The 23,530-nt window shown below is 40.9% G+C and overlaps 1 protein-coding gene across 3 annotated transcripts; it reads right to left on the minus strand.

Moving 5' to 3' along the window:
• Positions 1-3,101: 3,101 nt before the first annotated feature.
• On the minus strand, positions 3,102-17,763 carry AQP4 (aquaporin 4). 3 transcript variants are annotated; one of them, XM_006068133.4, is made up of 5 exons: positions 17,613-17,763; positions 13,742-14,156; positions 12,707-12,871; positions 12,350-12,430; positions 3,102-8,086 (listed from the first exon to the last, which is right to left on the minus strand). In XM_006068133.4, exons 1-5 carry the CDS (start codon positions 17,642-17,644, stop codon positions 7,808-7,810), a joined length of 972 nt encoding a protein of 323 aa, XP_006068195.2. In that variant the 5' UTR covers positions 17,645-17,763; the 3' UTR covers positions 3,102-7,807. The 3 variants fall into 3 exon arrangements, with proteins under 3 accessions (XP_006068195.2, XP_006068197.1, XP_006068196.1); XM_006068135.4 differs by lacking the exon at positions 17,613-17,763 and adding an exon at positions 17,063-17,191; XM_006068134.4 differs by lacking the exon at positions 17,613-17,763 and adding an exon at positions 16,598-16,877.
• Positions 17,764-23,530: the final 5,767 nt, after the last annotated feature.

Below are 23,530 nucleotides of genomic sequence, written 5' to 3' on the forward strand. Positions count from 1 at the left end.
GGCCAATATAGGATAAGTTATCACATACTATTAGTTCGATTTATTGTCAAACAACATTTTATTGCTTCCCTGTTTAAAATTGTGTGTCAAATAAAATTAATAAATAAATTATAATTTATTAAAGCTTTCTATAGGATACTGAACAAAATAGGTGTGTTAGCATACATATTGATTGGGTGACTAATAGGTAAAGAAGAACTAAGATATATATTAATTATCTTAATGAAGGGCAGAGAGAAATTGTCGGATTAGGTAAATTAAAGACCAGTTAGGAAATCTGGGCTATTGATAAAAAGTGAGCAGTATCTGTCATACCCCTGTTCAAGAAAAGAGAGTGGTTTTTTGGCTATTCAGTCCCTTTCAAAAACACTTTAAAGTTCAACTGATTTATCTTTGTAGCATTTGCATTGGAGGGTTTCAGTCTTCCTTCAGAGGTGGTCAAAATGATAACCAGCGGTCAAGTTGTGAACAGCGGAGAGATTCAAACATGCTCAAGTCTAGCATGTAAGAATCAAAGGCTTGGAAAAAGCAGATATGAGTGTTGACACGACTGGCGGCCTAAAAACCCCAACCTCAGGTAAGAGACAGTACAGGACAGCTACTAAGAGTTGAGTCTGTGAGACAGACTGCCTGGGTTCAAATCTCACTTCCCCCACTTGGTAGCTGACTTTGAACTATTTACTTACCCATCTTAGACCTCAGTTTCCTCACCTATAAAATGGTAATAATAGCAGTATCTACTTTGTAAGGTTTCTTTACATAGTGTCAAATATATGTCTAGTGCACAGGACATGTTATTATCCTTATTGAATTGTGGAAGACTCTTTTTTCTGGACCAAATGAAAATCATCTTTAATAGTGGTCTTTATAATATTTTTGTAAATAAAAATCAATAAAAATTTCTTAAATTACCCAATCTAAAGGAAACACATTGTAGCAGTCAACTCTATTCTCTTATTTGGGATCTTGTCTAAGATTTGTAATAGGTACTCCACATCTGTAGTACTTAATTTATTATCCCTCACTGATGCTGTATGTAAAGATTTCCCCTAGTATGGAAAAGATGTTTCTTGCCACTTGATGGCTGATGGGAAATTAGGCTGATGGATGGAAGAGAGAACTTTGTGTGACTTAGGGAAACAACATGAGGGATTGGAATTAATAGGGATGTGAGTTCCTGGTTTTGCTTTAGCAATAGGTACAATTCTGAGTAGTTTGCTTAATCTCTTTGACACTCATCTTGGGAAATGAGAAAGATAGTAATGCTTGCCCCACAATGAGTTTTGAAGAGCAACAGATTGAGACCAATATTTAGAAAATCTGACACCCCATGTATGCTCATAATTGATAGTTATTCTAATCTGTGCATTTCTCCTCTACCATTTTGATCCTTGGCCAATATTTTTTTAAAAGAAGAAGGCATACAGGCTCTGATTTCCATCTATTCTCAGATTAACTTACTTCTTCCAGACTGGAGAGTTTCTTTCACCCATCCATCCATCCATCCATCCATCTGTCCATCCACCCCTCCATCTTTCCATCCAATCATCCATCTTGCATTTACTGAGCACTGTGTTGGGGGCTGTGCTTAGCCACTCAGTCATGTCTGACTCTTTTGTGACCCCATGGACCGTAGCCTGCCACGTTCCTCTGTCCATAGGGATTCTCCAGGCAAGAATACTGGAGTGGGTTGGCATGCCCTCCTCCAGAAGATCTTCCCAACCCAGGGATTGAACCCAGGACTCCTGCATTGCAGGCAGATTCTTTACTGTCTGAACCACCAGGGAAGCCCTCATAGAGCACTAGCTATGTGCTATCGCTATTCTATGCACAGAGGTTGCAAACATTATGCTCATGGTTTCTCAGAGACCTCTGAACATGTGGAGGCAGCAGAACTCAACTAGCTTTTTGGGGTCTTTAATGTCTTCTTGAAACCCAAGGAATGAAGATGTAGAAAAAAACTAAAAAATATTAAGAATTAATTCAGGTGACATACTGCTTTGGACATTTTCCAAGCAGCATAATTATCTAAAATCGAGCTGACATTTATTTTCTAGCTTCCCATGCTTGTTAAAATACTTTTCTTGCTGAAATACTCATAGAGCTAAATTTCATCTAACATCTGGCCATCATATAAATATAGCAATTAAAACATGTCTTGTTGCTTACACATTAGGTATACATTTTAGAAATCCAATTAGTGTTTTATTCTTTCTAAAGTGCATTTTTCCCTTTTATTTTCTTTAGTGTTTGAGCTAATTTTGGACTCCTAACTGGAACTATATGCATTCAAATATTTTGCACACACCTATACAGTAAAAACCAACTAGATCAAGGTATAGTGCTTTGTGGTATTTCCTAATGATTGAGATATTCTTTAAGTTATTTATTCATTTATGCAACAAGCATTTATTGAGAGAAATGTCAAGCCTAGTTCTCAGTGCTGAGAATAAGACATAGTCTTAGCCCATAAGGAGTTTAAAACCTAGCAGGGGAGACAGAAACCTACACAAATGATTTCACTACAATGTGACAAATGCAATAAGAGGTTCACACCCACCTGGCTCTTAAAGGCAGCATTCACCACTCTTCCGATGGGTTGCATGTTACATAAATGATTGTCCTCAATCCTTCCCTGAAGGTCTGTAACCTCTCAAAATTGAAATGTTCCAACCAAGAACCCAAGGGAGTAAACTGATACTCACTGAGGCTACGTTATCCATCTGGGTAGGCAGAATTTGCCAAATGCCCTAAGGATGCATCGTCTATTTTGCAATACCAGCCTCATTTGAGTCACAGTTGTTTAAGTCTTCACTCTTTGACTCTCTATAATGATAGCTGATATTCAATGGTCTGTTTTGCACAGATGTGAACATTTAGAATTAAGCCCACAAAAACATTTTCACTGTCTATATGAGGACCTAACATACTGTGTACTCTGTAGGCTCTCAAAAATATATTGTATTATATGGATTCCACAACCATTTCACTTGGTGTTGATTGTACTCAAATATCTAAACCTCCCGGTCCTTCTAAATGATGCTTCAAGATGAAATGAGCAAAAGCTGTGGAAGAATTTTCAAAATCATCAAACACAATGCTTACCTTTTAAAATATTAAACACTTTATTTGCACAAGCTTAGTAATATGAGATCAACATAATTCACAGAAATCAACCACAGTGCTAATAACACTTTAATAGATTATTCCAAATATTAGACATTACAGTTTCAATCTCCTTAACATTAGCTCTAACACTGGAATAACATTTCAGTTAATGAATAATTGTGAATATAACCATATGTTCAGTTTATTCTCACCAGTTTATCATGAATTACAATTTTATTGTGATTTGAGTCATAAAAGTGATAAACAATTGTTTATATAGTTTTATAAATTGCATGTTTATTTAATTAATCCTGAAGAGAATCTAGAAAGACATTCTGATGGGTTATATAAATTCAGTGTATTTTTTAGCTCTTGAATTTTAACATGCATAGGTAATGCTATAACTGCTTTTAAGTTTAATGTTTATTGTACATGTTGCATAACATTTATTTGATCTGTATTTTCATAGGTTATTGTCATTTGCCAAAGTGAGTAGCCACAGTTTTAAAGCCCTGGATTAAATATCTTGCATGTATTTTAGGGAAGAGGGTTTCAAAAGTTACAGCTGTTTTGGAGTGATCTGTAAAGTACTATGAAAGCAATGCAAATGTACACAATTTGGGGTAAAGAGGGTGAGTTTTGTTACATTACATTTTCCAGAGAGTAAACACACTTTTCTAATAATTTTGATGCCATCAACGTATTGGGAAAGACAGAATGACTTTCAGGTATCAAATAGCCTGAGTTTGCATATTCTATAGTGCTTATGATGAGAATTTATATCAGCTTTCTCTTGTCTGATAAGTTGGTCTGTTGGGCTCGCATTGTCATTCTCAGCTGTCACAAAGGCAATTTATCTGTCACATGTTCACAGCATGTGGAAACAGTGTCAACAGGCTGCAACAGAGAGCTTCACTGGGATCAATTCTAGTATTTGAATGTGTTATTCTATTTTGGAATATTTTGGTTCATTATGGAGTTTAAATCAGTAAGTGAGTTGCCTGGTTTCATGGTCTAAGAAGAATATTCTGTGCTATCTAGAATCAGACCTCTAATAATTAGATAGCTTAATTCCGTCATGTGCTGGGTGCTGTGCTTAGTCGCTCAGTCGTGTCCAACTCTTTGCAACCCCAGGGACTGTAGCCTACCAGGCTCCTCTGTCCATGGGATTCTCCAAGCAAGAATACTGGAGTGGATTGCCATGCCCTTCTCCAGGGGATCTTCCCAGCCCAGGGATAGAACCCAGGCCTTCCGCAATGCAGGCGGATTCTTTACCATCTGAGCCACCAGGGAAACATGTTAGCAAAATATTTCTAATCTTGTAAAATCTTCAAGACTGAGCCAGCACCTACCAACTGCATCAGTAAAAGGATCAAAAGAGGGAAAATATAAGAATATATGAAAAACATCAAATGGCAGAAATGAAGTGTAAGAATGTTACATTTAAGCAACTATTTAGATACCAGAAAATACTTCCTTCCAGTATAAAAGTTGAGAACTCTTTGAAGAAAATGTCATCTTCTACAATGAAAACATACTTTCAAACTCTGGACCCCCAATTTTAAAGAAAGCCCTGGAAACTTAAAAAATAACTCTTACCCTTTGTACTCCTTTGACAAACTATATACATTTGCAATGTAGGGACCACCTTACCATTGGGGCGGGGGGCGCTTGTTGTACTTTTCCTTAGGGAAGAGGCGGCTGGCATTGTTTCCTGGCTGGGTATAATTCATTTATGTCCTTCCAGTTTTTTCTCTCTGATCTCTTTTCTGTATATCTGTCAGCAGCGCTCTCCTGGGAGCAGCACGATGCACTTCATTAATAAGAAGGGATTAAAGGAAAAAGCCCCAGTCTCTTAATACACTTGGATAATTTGGTGTCATCCACAAGGCAAAAGACCCCTGCTGCATAGATGTCATTAGAAAGGTACAATTTCATTACTTTTTACTGGTAGAGCCTTGAGTGAAATACAAAATATGTTGTCTCATATGCGGGGAAAGGAAAGTGCAGAAGCTTTCATTCGCTGCATGCCCCTAAAATAGTAGAAGGCAAAAATATATTCGATGGTTTTTACATTTATATGGCCTTCCCTTAGTACTCCTTGAACTCATGCTTCTATAAAATATTGAACAAAATAAAGATGAAAAGAAAATTATTTATATCCTTAAATCACAAATGAAATGTATATATATATATATATTTTCTCAACTAACACACTTGTTTTGAATACCTACTATGTGCCAGGTACTCTGCTTGTTACTGGAAAACAAATGACCAAAATATAATTCATGAGGGTTTTGTTTTTTTTTTCAGTGATAGCTTATCAAATGCTCTAACTGGAAGTAAGTGTAAAATTGACTGTATAAGAAGTAAACCATATGGCTGAATAAAAATGATCCTATACCAGTAAACTTTAAGTGTATTCAAAATGTTTCCTTTTTTCCCTTGATGTGTGTGTTAGTTGCTCAGTTGTGTCCAACTCTTTGTGACCCCATGGACTGTAGCCAGCCAGGCTCCTCTGTCCATGGAATTCTCCAGGCCAGAATACTGGAGTGGGTTGCCATTCTCTTCTCCAAGGGATCTTTCTGACCCAGGGATCAAACCTGTGTCTCCTCCATTGCAAGCAGATTCTTTATCATCTGAGCCACCGGGGAAGACCCTTTCCCTTGCTAACCTAACTTATTTTTGAACTGGCATGTTTGCCTATGGTTGACAGCATTATCTTTTGAGCTAAACCACTCCCAGTTTTAAGCCTTTAATGATATATTGAGCAAACATGAAAAGATGGGCATAAACCATCCTTAGAAATACACCCTAGTTCCTATAGATGCTGTCCCAAGCAGGAAGCAGTGTGCCTCAGTGAGGGAGGGTGTGGATGGCCACCAAAGGGACCTGGGATTTAGGCACCTGCCAAAAAGATGACAGTGGGACTTCTGGGACTCCCCTGGCGTAATGTCTCTCTTGGAACCTTATGCATTCCCTTCCTAGCACCGAAGAGAATCAGATTTAATAGTGGTCCATTATCTCACAGCAACAGACACACAACTGCCATTAACACTGAAAAGTGACACGCAGTTGGAACTGTGTGTGGGAGAAGAAAGCCCTTGATTATCAGCTATTTACAAGCCACTCTTTGCAGTGATAGGTTTTTGCTTTACTATTAGCTTTTGTTCAGTGAAATCGACTTTTGCAGCTCTTTGTCTAAAACAAAGGCTAGAACAGACTGGGGTTTAGATGACAGCAACTGGCATTTCTAGAGACAATTTTACTGACATAAGGCAAAGCAGTACAGAAAAAAAAAAAAAAAAAAACAACCCAAGTTATTTTGACAAACAAATGAGTCAATAATGAAAATACTTAAAAACCACATTGGGTTACATACAGTATCTCTACAAATGAAAGACTGTCACCTAGTCAGCTTGGAATACAGAGGATTTTGATGTTCTCACCCTTTTATTTTGCAGTCTTGTTCTTGTCCCTCGTGCATTTTAGTTCATTAAAATATCATTATGTACAATGAAGATGATCAACAAAGGCACAGTGAAGATTATCAATAAATGTCATGAGAAGTGGGAGGGTAGCAGCGATTGGGGCTGGCAGGACCAGTGTGTACACCTTCTAGAACGAGCAGAGCTTAATAATTAACAAAAACTCAGAACTCAACTAGTTATGTTCTTGTTATGAAAAATATGTCTCAGCTAATGTTTAAGTACAGTTAACCAAAATTACAAACAAACAAAAAAACCCCCAGTTTGCCAATAAATTAAAAAAAAATAAGCAAATGGTTAAGTGGTTACAAGTTTAGATTGTTAACCTCATGTGGTGTATTTGAGGACGTGCACTGAAAACAGATCATCTGAAACCATCCTACAGATTGCCTTTTTCCACAGGATTTTTGTATGATGGTAAGTTTCCACCCACCCCCATATAATCTTTCAGGTCTGTTTGTCCTGAGTCTCAATAGGTACCTTATGATGTAGATGTTTTATTAGGTGAATAAACATAAAGAATTTTATGAACATTATTCAAATTTCTGGGCTTTAGATCCATATTTACCCTAGAGACAGTGAGGAGGAGGAAGAAATATTATGAACTGAGTTTGGGTTGAAAGTTGGGTATTTGAAATATAAATGAAAACAACTCATTAGCAATGACTCATTAATATTCATTTGCCGAGGTAGTTTAAACATAAGGGATTGCGTGTAAAAGAGTTTGTTATATTTTCTCTCTTCAATGTGCAAGACTCTGTGACATACTCTGTATTTTGCCATTGACAAACTGGATTTAAAAGAATAAATACTCAGATGAGGATTGACGATACCAGTTACAAGGAAGAGGAGATAAGCTGATAGGTTATGTCTGTGTGATAGATATGTCAGGCAAGCCTTAATAAAATCTTGATAGCATTTTAAATTGATTATCAATTAATGTCAAATAGATAAATTAGATACACATTTGCTTTGGGGATACTTCAAAAAGATTTTTTTTTTTTTTTTTTTTTAGATTTGAAATTCATGATAGGTTTCTTCCAGTCCTCCTTGGTAAATAATGAAATATTTACTGTCTAGACTGAGTAATATGACATGAAACAACAAACCTGCACATGTCTAATTTATAACAAATCTGTTTCCTTAATGGGTGGAAGGAAATCTGAGGACAGTTCTAAGGGCTCTTGTCTGCTTTCAGTGCTGTCTGCTAGTCATACTGAAGACAACACCTCTCCAGATGGGTCTTTCCCTTTCTTCTCCTCACCCCGGTCAATGTCGATCACGTGCACCACTCCGGGTTTTAGAATCAAGTCGTCGGTCTCTACCTGACTCCTGTTGTCCTCCACCTCCATGTAGCTCCCTTTTGTTTGCTGGGCAGCTTTGCTGAAGGCTTCTTTAAATCGACGTTTGAGTTCAACATCTGGACAGAAGACATACTCATAAAGGCCACCAGCAAGGACAGCTCCTATGATTGGTCCAACCCAATATATCTGGGAGAAAGATGGAAGAGTTATAGAGCATAAGTAGAGTAAAACTATTTCTCTGAACAATGCATGAATATAGAACTTTGCTGATTTAAATTGAGAGCAAATATGGCATGCATAAAAAGAGACCCTTGGAAACAAAATAAGAAAGCACATTAAATCTACGTCTGAGATCCATATATTACTAAATAACATTTTGAACAGAAAATAAGAAGACTGTTTCCTCTTCTCTTTTCCTGCTTTCATTATGTTCTTTCCATTTTCAGATAATCCTGAAAGATAGGTCCTCTTTGGTGGTACTATAAATTAAAAAGACACTAAAACTTATTTAACTAAAATAGAGAAAAAATTTTCTGGAGAGTATCAATACTTGTTTTCTTAATATTGCCATCTTATATTGGTTTTCTGCATAATCACAATCATAGTACAGATTGTACCACTTGGGGCTTTAATTATTCAGTACAGCATGATAAATGGAATCTGAGGTCTACCACTTAGCAATTTTGTGACTGCTTGCATCCATTACATAACCTCATGAACACTTAATTCCATCAGATGCAAAACAGGAATAATAATAATACACACCTCACCGTTGTCAGGATTAAATTGAAATAATACTTGTAAAGTGCTTAAGAGTTCCAGTTTCATAGTAACTTGCTCCTTTCCATGTTTCCTAGACAATTGAAAGATGTATGGGTCTAGGCTGGCTATAAGTCACTTTCCTTATGTTACATATTTTTTTCTCTGAAATTTGGTGATTTGTTTTAAGAGAAAACCTCAAGGTTTGTCCATTAATCTTCTTGCAGAGTGCGTTTATCCTCATGGTTCTTATACTGATGACTTGGTGGAAAAATCTGTGCTGAGTTTATGGATGATGGTGAGTAGAGGATTTGCCATCCCATAGGATTTTAATTCAATAACTAGAAGTTTCTATCATATTAGTTATGTGTCTAATAAACTAAGTTTTGAGATTGGATAAACTCTAACATTTGCTTTAGAGTACATGTAGACTATAGGATCTCAGACAGTAAAAATCTGCCTGCAATGCGAGAGACCTGGCTCAGGAAGACTCCCTGGAGAAGGGAATGGCTACCCACTTCAGTATTCTTGCCTGGAGAATTCCAGGCAAGAGGAGGAGCTTGGTAGGTAGGTTACAGTCCATGGGGTTGCAAAGAATCAGACAAGACTGAGAAACTAAGACTTTCACTTTCAGATTACAGAGTATTAGACTTTCATTCAACAGATGGACTTGAGCAACAGTTGTTGTTCAGTCACTAAGTTGTGTCCGACTCTTTGTGACCCCATGGACTGAAGCATGCCAAACACTGTTTATTGAATACTTTCTCTGGGCTGGCTGTATTCAGTGCTTAACTTGTATTAACTCATTTTATTCTAACTGATCTTTGAGATAGATAGATATTATTATCCCATTTTATGGGTATGAAAATGGATATGCAGAGAGGGTGAGAAGCTTGCTTAAAAATTTATGCTTAGCAAGTGGTTGAGCTGGGATTTCAGGTCTGTCTGATTTCAAAGCTCTTTCGAACCATTATGCTGTTTTCTATTATACTTGCTAATGGTAAAGAACCTGCCTGCCAATGCAGGAGACATAAGAGACAGGAGTTTGTTCTCTGGGTCAGGACGATCCCCTGGAGAAGGGAATGGAAACCCACTCCAGTATTCTTGCCTGGAGAAGCCCATGGACAGAGAAGCCTGGTGGGCTACAGTCAATGGGGTCATGAAGAGTTGGACACAGCTGAAGAGCTTAGCACAGATACACACACACATGCTACACTTCTCTCATTTGGAAAAAAAAAAATCAGATGAATGCTTCTGGGTTAAAACACTCTCTGGAAATTAAACTCATTTAGCACCCTTATTGCACAGTCTAAAGAAAATCTAAACTTAAGCTAAAGCAGAACACATACACTTTACAGGGAAATTGTTGACAAAGTGGCTGCAAGAACCAAGTTCCTTATCTTGAACATGAAAGAAACCATGTCAGAGTTGACCTTCTTGATGCCCTTTCAAAGGGGAAATGAGAGCCCTCCTCTAAATGTCTTTGTGCTACATTCCTTTGGTAAGATCTCATTTGGTATGCTCTGTTCCATAAGCTACAAATTCCGCAAGAGAGACAAAGGACTGCTAAATAATTACAGTTCCCTCAAAACACTTATTCAGAAGACATCTGGCTGCATGCTCTCAAAACAAATCTCAGTTTCAAGTTGCTATTTCCAAAGTTATAATGCCCCTTAACTTTTAAAATTCATAAAGGTAAAGAATTTTTACTGCTAAAAATCCAGAAAATCCAGAAAAGAAGACTAAAAAATATTATTATACCACACGCAAAATTCATCATTAATATCTTGCTATTTTCATCTATCAGTCTGCCTATTTACAGATATACTTTAAATTAAGTGTTAATTTTACGCAACCATTGTTACAAAATGGACATTAGTTTTCAGTAGGATTAAGTGTTATAGCAACAAGGGGAACCTTAGATTCAGTCAACAAGCTAAGGATTTTTTTTTGCCACTCAAATTTTAACTAGTGTATCACAACTCAAGTAATTAATAAAAACACATGTTTTCATCTACATTTTAAAGTCCTCATGGATTAAAATTGTTCATTTTTCTAAATTTCAAATAGAAAAATTGTTTGTATAAGTTGAACTAAAAGTTGTACTTTTATCATAAGATCTATATACTGTGTTCCGTTGCTCAGTTGTGTCCAACTCTTTGTGACCCTGTGACACCAGGCTCCTCTGTCCATGGGATTCTCTAGGCAAGAATACTGGAGTGGGTTGTCATTTCCTCCTCCAGGGGATTGTCTCGACCCAGGGATCGAACCAGTGTCTCTTGCATCTCCCAAATAGCCAGGTGGGTTACCACTAGTGCCACCTGGGAAGCCCTGAGATCTATATACTGCGTTTCCATTCCTGTTAATGTGGCAAGTCCTTAGAGACATACATGGGAATTTCAGTGGCAAAATGACCAATTGCATGGGTAGTATTGCTGACTAAGCTTTTTCATGGCCAGGTCCAAATCCTTGCTTTTGATCACTGATGTTCATGCTTTTATTTAATGGGATAGATTACTCATAGAGACTTGGTACACTTTTCTTAGAAGTGAATGCACATAGCAGTGGGGCAGTTTCTTCTCATTTGCAACATAGATCACGGATGAATGCATGTGACTGGGTTAATAACCCCTGTATGCATGACATTAAAACATAAGTGACATCTATCACAGAAAAGAATCTAAAAAGAATATATATATACATTCATACATTTGTGTGTATAACTAAATCACTTTGCTGTACACCTGAAACTAACACAGAATTGTATATCAACTATACAGCAATAAAACAAAAAACAGACACTGTCTTACATTCATGAATTAAAAATAAAAGGTGTAAAAGAGCATTCACAACATATACATGAAGATAAAAGTTAGCCCCGTTGGAAGCTGGCTTATATACACCTATTTTTATTGGTTGTTGTAAGTCAGTATGTAAAAGGTCTTCAGAACTGTCACATTATTCATTTAAGGGATTTAAATTTCTTTTTGGTAAGAAACAATTGAAAAGAAATCGACTGCGGTATTAATGGATACCGCTGCTCTCTAGAAGCACTGCCCCCACATTAAGTAGGGTAGGCATGAGGTGTGAGAATTGTGTCTTTCCTGAAAGTCACTTATTTTTCCAGCTATGGTTATGGTGATAATAGCATAAGCACTGGCACCATCTATTCCTCACCATCTGCAGTTCAAATGCTTCCAACTCCTATACTATTAATTGGGTTCATGCTTTTGTAAACAAAAAGGGTAAATATTTTTGCTATGTGCTTTTAAGCATTTCTCTTTTTCTTCTTTTTATTGTTTTGCAAGCATATTATGTGTCATTGCTGGGAAGGGTTTACTTTCAATTATTTAAACATCATATTCACTTCACCACCCTGATTTTAATTTGTTACAGCCAGGCAACCTCCATAGATAATAAATTCTGCCAAAGTCTATCAGAATACAGTGTGCAGAGCAGTGGTTAAAAAAAAAAGACTAATAAAGGCTCAAAAGAGATATGAAATGTTTTACAGCAGATAAAATCTGTCCCAGTCTGTCCCTAGTCTTTATGAAAGACGTAATAAAGTGGTGGTGGTGGGGTTACAGTTGGGTGAAAGAGAAACTAGTGAGCAAAATAATGGGGAAAAAAAGCTCTATGGCTAATTGTCCTCAACTTTAGGAAAATAGGAACAATGAACATGATGGTTACCCAGTGGTTCTCCCAATTTCCCATGATAACTGCAGGTCCAAAGGATCGGGCGGGGTTCATGCTGGCACCAGTGTAATTGATCTACAGGGGAAAAGAACACAACTTCAGACATTGCTGAAACAGGGCTACTAACGGGTAGCCTTCATGGCATTATGTCACTCTTGGCTAAGTCAGTTAGAGGAAGGTTAGCAGCCTTAGCAACATTCTCATCACAAAGTTAGCAAAACAATAACCTAAAATGGACAGAAGAGGCTGGATACTAAAGAACTACAGCTGTGAAACACAACATCTTCAGGCCAGCTGAAGGGTGAGGCTAAACAACGTGGATCCGTTATTTAAAGGAACTTGGAAACTTACTGCAAATAAATGTCCAATTGCAACAGAGATCCCAATGGCTAAAGCTATGGAACCGGTGACATCAGTCCGTTTGGAATCACAGCTGGCAAAAATAGTAAACACCAACTGAAATGTGATTATCAACTCCACCAGGAGACCGTGTCCAGCGCTAAGATTTCCGTGAACCTGGAGACAGAAAAATACTCCATCTGAATTGACAAGAGAACCTTTTCTGTGATAATATATCATTGTGAAAGGCACATTTTATTCCTATAAAAACTGATGGTCAGTTTGAGTCTTCTGTTCCACCCCTGATTGAGAGATGCATCTCCCCCCTCAAAAATACTTATTTTGGGCCAGCACAGATAATTAATTACTCTTACAATGACCAAGTGGGAGTTTGTGCTGAATGTTCTTTTCTACAAAGAAAGCAAAATATGCTACTGCTGCACTTAAGTTATAAAAGAGTTTCTTGAGAGTCTTGTAATTTTATAAGGCAAAGATTAAATTTATTAATTAGGTTTAAATTAATTAATATATACTTCAATTAAAATTTAACTGTGTGTGGTTTTTTAATCAACGCCTGTGCTGAGCTAACAAATGATATACTTAATCAGCTAAGAACAAAACCAGGATCAAATGCCAATTCATTTTTTTGAGTGTGACCCTTGATGTTTTAAACCTCGTGTTCATGGCAACAAATAAAACTGTTCCTTCTGTTAGTGAACCAACAAATAATTGTAGTAGAAATGTCTTATGTTATATATATAGTCAGTGCAGTCACTGGGATGGAGAGAAAGAGGAAAAAAGAACCCAACACAATTTTTGTGCTGCCCAGACTTAGTGCTATTCAAGTCATTCAACAGCAAATAATGACTTTATATGATATATTCAGTGTGGCTGGAATCAGTTTGCACCCCTGTCAAGAGTTATCAGACAACCCCTGGGAATAAATGAGCAATTTTAGGAAAGACTCTAAGGTCACCAGGGTGTCATTTAGCACTCCATATAAGCTGCCTGGAGTCCGAGACTGAAAACAACAGCTAAAGATGGTACCGTGGTGACTCCGAGGCCCCCCACCACACTGGGAGGCGTGACCAGGTAGAGAATTCCGGCTCCAATGATGGCACCCAGGCACTGAGCTGCAATGTAGAAGACAGACTTGGCGATGCTGATCCTCCTGGTGCACACCATGGCCACCGTCACAGCGGGGTTGATGTGGCCACCACTGATGTGGCCAAAGCACTGGACCATGGTCGCGATGCTGAGTCCAAAGCAGAGGGAGATGAGAACCATGTCGACAGGTAGTGGCTTTTCTGCTCCACCCCAGTTGATGGTGGATCCCAGGCTGAGCAGGACAAAAATAAGCATGGCCAGAAATTCCGCGGTGACTGCCTTCCAGAAAGTTTGTGTCCAGACCCCTTTGAAGGCCACCATGATACTCTCTCTTGTACACAAAGGTCCACACTTACTGAAAAGAAAAAGCAAAATTGGCATCAGAAGCTACCGAATCAGAGTCTCCTGAGATGATGGCCAGGCCCTCGGGCTCCCAGGTGGCTCAGTGGTAAAGAATCTGTCTGTCAATGCAGGAGACGTGGGTTCGATCCCTGGGTCATGACGATCCTGTGGAGAGGGAAATGACAACCCACTCCAGTGTTCTTGTCTGGGAAATTCCATGGACAGAGGAGCCTGGCGGGCTACAGTCCATGGGGTCTCAAAGAGTCGGACACAACTGAGCCACCAAACAGCAGTAGCAGGCCCTCAGTCTTGCCCCATTGTGGGGCACCTCCCACCAAAGTTTATTTGCATATAAAGCTTCCCTGAAGGTCATCTGCATACAAAGAAAGGATGCTTCTGGAAAATCTCCTTAACTACTTAATTATCTCCTTAATTAATAATCAAGAGATTGTCATTCTGATCCCCTTTGATTTAATATCCAAAGATCATCCAGTTTCACTGAAAAATTATCTGAATTGTCCCTAGAAAGGAAAATATCTGGATCAAGTTCCGTAAAGAATTAAGTATATTTACCTTGTAGTTAATTCCCTCTGAGCAACTTTTTACGTTTTCAATGTACTTTTTACATGTCATTTCTATTTGGAACCTACGGCCATAAGAAAGAGAGGTCTTTTCCAGTTTTGCACTGTCTGGTTCAAATGGCATTCTGGAAATGGATTTTGAGAGCTGACTGTCCCTTCTCTCCTCCAGTGGAGACTCTGATGAAGGGGTGTTCTGCGAGGAAGCCAGGAAGGCTATCTTTTGAGAATGTCCTTTGACTGATACGGGCAGTGGGGACTCGCACAGCAGAGCTGGGACCCAGAACTGGGACGAGGACGCTTCCGTGCTCTCCCGGCCAGCCGTGGAGAGAAGTCCTAGAGCCCGCCTGGTCCGGAGGTCCAGCGCAGGCCGCCCGGGACCAGGAGCGCCCGGGCGGGGCGGCTCTGGGAAGCCCGCCTACGCCTGGGTCCCAGGCATCTCGTCCGACTAGGGGGATAGGTTCGACTCGGGGGATAGGTTAGAAGTGCATTCTGGCCTCTGCGGTACTTCTGCAGGGTTGAGGGACTGTCCCTTCTTGGGCTTGACTCCCCATCCCTTGATGTTCACCTCTGATAAAAACCTCCCAGAGGGATCCTGGAGGCCAGCGTGTGCGGGCAGCGCCCCCGGCACCCTAGCCCCCAACTGCGAGGGACAGCGACTTGGGGAGAGGGGCAGAAGGCCGCTGGGCGAGGGGAGGGTGGTCAGGAAGACCATGGGCCTCAAAGCAGGAGGCTCTGGAAAGCGGTTTTTCTCTAGTGTCTTCTTGATGGCCTTCTCTAAATCTGCCGGTACCTCTTCTGCGGGAGCTTGCTGTGCCTTGAGTGGGTGGGGAGGATTGGTGGGGAGGGAGGTGAAGGTTGGGGGGAGCAGCAAGGCAGCCTTTGGGAAGGAAGACCCTCTCTTCCTCCACTGTTTCCCTGCTAATACCTTGGGATCTTCACAGCTGAGAAGGGATGCGCTTTGAGGATATTAATGGCAAGAAATGACTAGGATTCCTCTTGGGGGACAATCATCCCAGTGACCCCGTTTTTCAAGACATTTGCCCTTATCCTTGGTCTGTGATGGGGTAGGAGAGAGTGATGGAATGTGGAAAGCATTTAACGAGACTCATCCCAGGGGACTATGAAAAGGGTAATGCGAGAAGGTGGGCTTCCCAGGTGGTGCTAGTGGTAAAGAACCCACCTGCTAATACAGGAGACTTGGGTTCCATCCTTGGATTGGGAAGATCCCCTGGAGAAGGGCACAGCAACCCACTCCAGTATTCTTGCCTGGAGAATCCCATGGACAGAGGAGTCTGATGGGCTACGGTCCATGGTGTTGCAAAGAGTTGGAAACGACCGAAGCGACTTAACACACCCGAAGGCAGGCAAGAAAGCCAGGTATTTTAACAGATTAGAGTTATCGCGGTTCTTCTGAGCATGGGCCCTTCCCTCCCCCATCGAGTCCCCAGGATCCCAGTCTGGTTGAGCCAGTGGGTGAGAACTGTGCCCATAAGGGCCAGGGGAACCCTGCCTTGACCTTTAGGATCTTGACTCAGCCCCTGGTTTGACGTGGGGCTTTGCTACAGGGCTGGAAAGCAAAACCCATTTTCTGCCCAAGCCTAGGTGGCTCCAGAAGGGGACCAGCCAACCCCGTCAGTCTGGAGCATCCCCTGTCCCAGTGAACAACTCTAGGCAAATCATGCAATTAGGAGAAACCCCAGCTGGGAGGACACTGACATCACACTCCCTAGAGGAAGAGAAAATAAAGAGACCAAAACAGTGCTTGGAGCCAGGCAGCCAGCGAGGGTGCCCTGGGGGAGAAATGACAATATCCCAAAGGGGGAGAAATTCACAAATTGAAAAAAGAAGTTTCAAAAGTGGCTTTAGAACTTACCAGCAGCCCACGGCTGTAGCCAGGATGGCAGAGGGCTAGGTGCTATGTCAGGGGCTGGTCCTCTGTGGCCAGATTTAGTGGGAAAAAAGGGAGAGGCAGGAAGCTAAGGCAGCCAGGTGGGCAGGACTCGGCAGGTCCCATTCAGCAGCCACATGGAGCCCAGGGAGAGGCATGCCCTGGGAATAGGCCGCCTCCTCCCTGCACCCTCTCCCTCACCTTCCCTGCTCATTCTCTGCACCTTCTCCAGAGACCCAATCTCAGAAGCTCAGTTGCTCTTTCAGCTTCAAGACTATCAGCCAGAGGAGTAAAAACAACCCCCCTCCAACCCCCGAAGTAAACAAACAGACACCTTGAGCATGCCTTTAGCTTTCTTTGAAAATCCGCAGAATCTGATCTCTTTCCAGGGCAGAATGACCAACCTCAGAGGGCTGTGAACCCCAGGGTCCCCTGGCGGCACATACCTACCTCTGTCTTGACAAGCGCTCAGCCCAGCTCTTTCACAGCCCCTCTGAGTTATCTATCGTCAGTGTTTCCTTCCCTGTTCACACTGCCTGGAAATGCATCAACGCCATTTGTGCTTTTTTTCCCTTTTGCTCCAGAACAAAGGGGGTTTGTTGATGTGACTGGGTTATAGAGAGCCCGACAACATTACTTTCTAGCTGAACCCCCAGCCTGATCCACTTCTGGACAGCTGAGCCCCTAGATGAGTGATTTTTCTGAAGAAAAATACTAGATGATAGATTTACCTCCATAGACTCCATAGAGGCATTTTCTTGGGCTTTCATAGGTCTCCAATATATGGAGGATTTTTGCTGTAAATCATCCCCCTTTTTCTTCTGCCCTCTCTCTGCCTCTCTTATGAGTATGCCCATACCCAGCCCTGGAAGAACCACCTGCCCTAGAGTTTCCTTCTAGATTCTGCCTGAGCAGCACACGTATCTGTAATAAAAGAGTCCCAAGTTTCATCTTTCATCCGAGCCTCAGCATTGTTCCCTTAAGGCAAAGAAAGACTTACCCCCACCGCCTCTCTGCGGGTCTGTCACTCATGCCTCCCCCGGCCAGAGTGCAGCGCTCACATTGCCAGCCCCACGGCTCCCAGTGCGCCGGGAGTCAGATTACGGCCACTTGTCTGATTGGGTTTTTGAAGTCTTAGGGGTGGAAAGATTCGGCACCATGTGGCAATCGCCAAGTTATATTTGAACTTGAAATGACTTTCTCTAGCTGATCGTTATAGACACAGGACATTTCAGGAACACAAAATGCTGGCTCACCTAATCCTTGAAAGTGAGGCTTTCCCCAAATCTTTATTTGAAATCCTCCCACCACAGGGAACTGCTGAGAAATTTTGTTGTTGTTCTGTGTGCAGTCGAATTTGGGCGACTATTAAGAGCACGGATTTGCATTATCCAGCAGTTGAGATGAACGGAATGAGATTCAGGCTTCGGTGCATTTGTTTTTGAGTGGTGACATAGCCAGTGGGTTCTATGCGAAGTTTTTGCTCACAGAAGCAGTTTTTAAAGTACTGCAGATCACTTCAGGTCCCTTGGAGCCTGTGCAGCACTGATTTGAGTAACAGGATATAAGACTGCTTTAGAGTCTCACCTGACTGTTATGTTAACAATTGTTGGTAAGAAGTAGCAAATTTGAAACAGATAAACGTTGGGTGGCACAAAATTATTGGGAACTAGCTGCTTGTTGTTGTTCAGTCGCTAAATCGTGTTTGACTCTTTGCGACCCCATGGACTGCAGGATGCCCGGCTCCTCTGTCTTCCATTATCTCCCCAAGTTTGCTCAAATTCATGTCTGTTGATTCGGTGATGCTATCTAACCATCTCATGCACTGCTGCCTGTGTCTCCTTTTGCCTTCGATCTTTCCCAGCATTAAAGTCTTTTCCAGTGAGGTGGGAACTATAAGTAAATTTAATATCTAGAAACCCAAGGACAGGACTGACTTGACTGCACCATTTGTGGGGTCCAGTGAAAAGTGAATGCAGGACTCCTTGTTGAAAAATTATTAAGAATTTCCAGTTTGCAGCAGTAGGATATGAAAGGAAGTGTGGGACCCTTCTAAATGCACAGGTTGTGTGCCGGTGAGGCAGGCCCGGCTACAGAGTTTCGTGAGCTCTGGAAGGTCTGACAGTTAGTGCCTGCATTACCATCTCATTTTTTCTTTCTTAAAATGGACCACAGGTACCTAGGACTGGAATAATCATCATCCTTGATACAGGGCACTCTGTCTCACTGGTACATTTATGGCGGTCTTTTATTTTATAATTATATTATTTTAATTAGTTACTTTTTAATAGTATAATGATCATCATACTGGCAACTAGACCTGTGATAATAACTCACTATGGGACCCTCTTTATCCCAGCCCTGCTTCTGTACCTACCTTCTCATTTCACATAGGAGCTTCCTTTTTTCCCCCAGAATGGACTGTGGCAAGAAATACAGGAGAGAGAAGAAGAAAACAGTTATGTTTTCACATCATGGTTACAATTTCTTGTTTTCTTGTCTCTTTTGGATACTTGAGAACTGGGAATGGTTGAAAAGCTCTTATGAGAAAGAGGGATTACAATTTTGAGTGTGAATTTCAGAGGAGCTCTTTATTTCTGTTTCCAGCATTCTCAGATAACAAAGATTGAATTTATATCCTTTAAGAATGTGGCTGCATACTGATGGCTGTTCATCAGGGGTTTCAGCCTTTGAAAACATGCAAGTCAGAACAAACTCTGGTAAGAGGGCAACAGAGAATTTATGGCAATCTGCAAAGAACACTTAAAATATTTCCTGTTCATCCACCTTATTAGGACTGACTAGAATGCATTCTTTTTTTATATATAGCTGAGTAATATTCCATTGTATATATGTGCGACAATTTCTGTATCCATTCATCTGTTGATGGACAGCTAGGTTGCTTCCATGTCCTATTGTGAAGTTGGTTGTGAAGTTGCTCAGTCGTGTCTGACTTTTTGCAACCCCATGGACTGTAGCCTGCCAGGCTCCTCTGTCCATGGGATTTTCCAGGCAAGAATATTGGAGTGGGTTCCATTTTCTTCTCCATGTCCTATAGCTATTGTAAAAAGTGCTTCCATGAAGATTGGGGTACAGGTGCCTCTTTCAGTTAGGGTTTTCTTAGGGTATATGCCCAGTAGTGGGATTGTTGGGTCATATAACACAATATTGTAAAGCAATTATCCTCCAATTAAAAAAAGAACAACAACAACAAAAATTATTTCCTGTTGATTGTTACAGCTGTTTACTGTTCAGATTTTTGAATGAGATTTTTTAAAGGTGCAAAATGTTCTTTTTTTTTTTTTTTTTTTTTGATTTGAAAACTTTGATTTGGACATTGGGTCAGAAGTGCTTGTGAGGTCTTTGAGTCCAAGGAACAGTGCTGCGAGGTTTAAGTTCTTCCTTGAGAATGAGGCCTGTGGTGCTAGCCACAGAAACCTACCAAATGTGGCATTCTCTAGGGCTGCTGGTCACTAGGGGGGACATTTTTCAGGTCCACCCTTTGTAAGTTGCACTCGGCTCATTAGCATTCACTCCATGGTGGTGGCAGTTCCCGGCACCATTTTACAAAGTGCCAACAGAACTTGGTTACCACAGTTTCTCAGACCCTTTCCCTTTCTTCTGGCTGGCTGATCACTGCCCTGGTAGAATGTGTTGACAGTCCAGTTCCTAAGCGATGGCTGTTCCCATCGAGGGAAGGGCCACCCTAATTGGCATCAACTCACACTTATTAGTACTCTCAGCAGAGAGGTTCAGAACTGACCAGGGATTAACCCTTCACTTCCTGGAGGTAGTTTTTCTTTTCAGATATTCTTTATTATCCTTTCTATATTTGAGATGGTAATATTGACCTTCCTGTGCTACATTCAGTCTACCTACTTCCCTGGCTTTTCTTTAAACTAGGGATAGAAACTTCCAGTAGGACTGTTTATGGCAATGCATGCAGGATACAATAATGAAAGAAATCAGCTGTATTGGACTTATGATCGTGCAAAAAGTATAAGGTAGGAGCCCTGGTGAATATAAGTAATAGCCTCTAAGTTGACCTGTTTTGAACTGGCTTAGGACTAGAATCAAAGATTTGAAATCTAAATTTTTTTCCCCCACTGGTAACCTTAAAAAGGTCTAAATTCATTTAAAGATGGAATAACAATTTATTGATGAAGTTTTCTTGACTTTCTTACCTTTAGGAAAAGGATGGTAACCTGAGACATTGATTTAAAATCAGTCTTGTATGTCAAGCAAACGTGTGAGTTTTTAGTTAAATAGCTTTGTGAAGTTGTGGGTCAGTAACATATGAAAAAAATGAAGGCAGGGTAAATGTAAATTACAAGTACTTGACAAAAACTAGTGGATGGATGCACTTTGTTCCTAATTTTTAATCTCTTACATCATGGTGTTATCCTTGGGTGCTGATGTTTATCTGTGGGATTTGTAGACCCCTTTCCGCACCCTGGCCCTCAAAACTTTTAGTATTCCTTCATGTGTTCAGAGATAGAAGACTAACACAAACATACTAAAAACGCCAGCAAGGCCTCAGGATCAGATAGGAAGTGTCTCCAGGCTGGCAGGGACAAGACTCAGTAGCAACTCACAAGTCTCATCTTCCTTTTCATGAATCTCAGCGATAGGAATCCCCGCAGAGCAGTATCAGCAGGTTTGTTAAAAACAAACAAAACAGCAGCAGCAGCAGTGGCAGCCACAGGCACAGGCACCACAACACAGGACTGCGTGGAGCTGTGTTCGCTTTTCAAAGAGGTGTTACCTTATTGTTACAGTAACACAGAGTGGTTGCTGGAAATATGGCGCACCACCCAAAGAGACAAATAAAGATAGCAATCAAAAAACATAAAGGAATCAAAGAAAGTTTGACTTGCCTCCCTTTCTCGGTGAGGTGAAACTGACAAAACCTGGGTCTTTACACCGGTGTGGACCCTTCCGCTCTATCGCTGCCCCTCCCCCTTCAGTCCAAGTTTTCCCGTTGGTGATAGACGGTGCTGTTTCCTTGATTCAGGTCCAGGCCGACCCTGCTTTGGCTGGTGAGTTGTACTCTGCTGACATTTAAGGCAGGAATTCCCTGGGAAAAGAGTCAAGAGATTCTTTTGGTGCCACTGGCAGGGTTCCAAAAGGTTTAGGGTTCCCCTCTCTAGGCAAATGGGCAGAGAGAACGGGAGGGATGGAGAGAGAAACAGAAGGACTTTATTGAGGGACTGTGTTTCATCCGAAGCTTGTACAAAAAAGCAGAAAGGTGGTTGGATGACAACGCTTTTCTTAGCCCTTATCCTTTACCCAGCTTCTATGAGAGTTCAGAGTTTGGTTTGGGCGTTTTAAAGGCTGCTCAGACATCCACAGTGGGAAGTCAGTTTTCTCGGAAGCAAAGGACTTTGGGATCTAATGGGTTGGATCAGAATGTTTGGAATGGTTAATAATCTATAAAGTGTAGTCTGTAGTAGTAGTTGTTCCAAAATGTAAGTTAAATTTGAAGGTTTTAAGAGCCAAAACAGCATTTTGGCAGTTATCACTTATACAGAGAGATTCAGAATCCTCATGTTTTTAATAGACTAAGAAAGATAATCCCAGTTTCAAGGAAAGAGCAAAATGCTTAAAATTCAAGGGGCTGTCACAGGAGGAGTAGACCAAAAAACAAGAAAATTAAAAGAAATGCTTTTAGAATAATACTAGAAACAGAACATTTTCTAAGAAAGGAGAAGAAAAGGTCATAATCTGTGACCATAAAAAATACAATAGACTCTCAACAGTTTAGTTATTTAAGAATTTTCTCGGATGAACCTTATGATTCAAACAGTTTTCTGTTTCTTTCCTGAATGATCATTCATACTACTCTTTAACCTCTGTACTTCCTACTTCGTTTTCTCATATAGTCAGAAGAAGTCTATGTATGAAGAAATTCACAGGGCCTCTTAGAGGTGTCAAGTCTCATTGATGGTTTCACCACTGGATAGGAATATCCAATGCTACCCCTCGGCCCATATGCCTGTTGTGGGGGACCGTGCCGTGGCCACACCTTGTCAGCTCCTCTAGGGAGCCACCTGAGGTGACCCTTCCATCTTTAATCCCTTTCCCTTCTCTCTGCCACATGATTCTCTGTTTCTTCTTTAAAAATTCCTCAATATTTATTCCCTCCAGGAAACCTGCCCTTTGCAGACACACTGGCTCTCATCACTTGAAATATAGCAACCTGTGAACCTATGTGAAACCCTACAGTTTTTAATAGGCAATGTGTCTGTATTATTCAGCGGTGTTTTGAACCGAGTTTACCCTCTCTTCTTGGATACGAACTGAAGTTGTGGGCTATATGCTGTGCTTAGTTGTTCAGTCGTGTCCGACTTTTTGCAACCCCAGGGACTGTAGCCCTCCAGGCTCCTTTGTCCATGGGGATTCTCCAGGCAAGAATATTGGAGTGGGTTGCCATGTCCTCCTCCAGGGGATCTCCCCAACCCAGGGACTGAACACAGGTCTCCTGCATCACAGGCAGATTCTTTGCCATCTGAGCCACCAGGGAAGCCCAAGAATACTGGAGTGGCTAGCCTATCCCTTCTCCAGGGAAATTTCCTGACCCAGGAATCGAACTGGAGTCTCCAGCATTGCAGGTGGATTCTTTACCAGCTGAGCTACCTGGGAAGCCTTGTGGACTATATATATCGTATTAATTTCTTACAGTGATGATGATTATGATGGATGGACAGTAATGATTTTGGTGATGATACCATTGTGCAGTGGAAGGGTAAGGGGTAAGAGCTGCCAGTCTTAACTCTGTCACTTAGTTCTTATTGGCTGTACACCACTTGATGTTTCTGAACCCTGGTTCTTCATCTGTGAAATGGAACAAAGCATTTTATGTCCTCTCTTTTTGTAAAGTTGTTTTAAGTCCAGATGCCCTCCTGACCCATTCTAGTT

This window comes from Bubalus bubalis, chromosome 22 (genome assembly GCF_019923935.1).
Source record: "Bubalus bubalis isolate 160015118507 breed Murrah chromosome 22, NDDB_SH_1, whole genome shotgun sequence".
Taxonomy (NCBI): domain Eukaryota; kingdom Metazoa; phylum Chordata; class Mammalia; order Artiodactyla; family Bovidae; genus Bubalus; species Bubalus bubalis.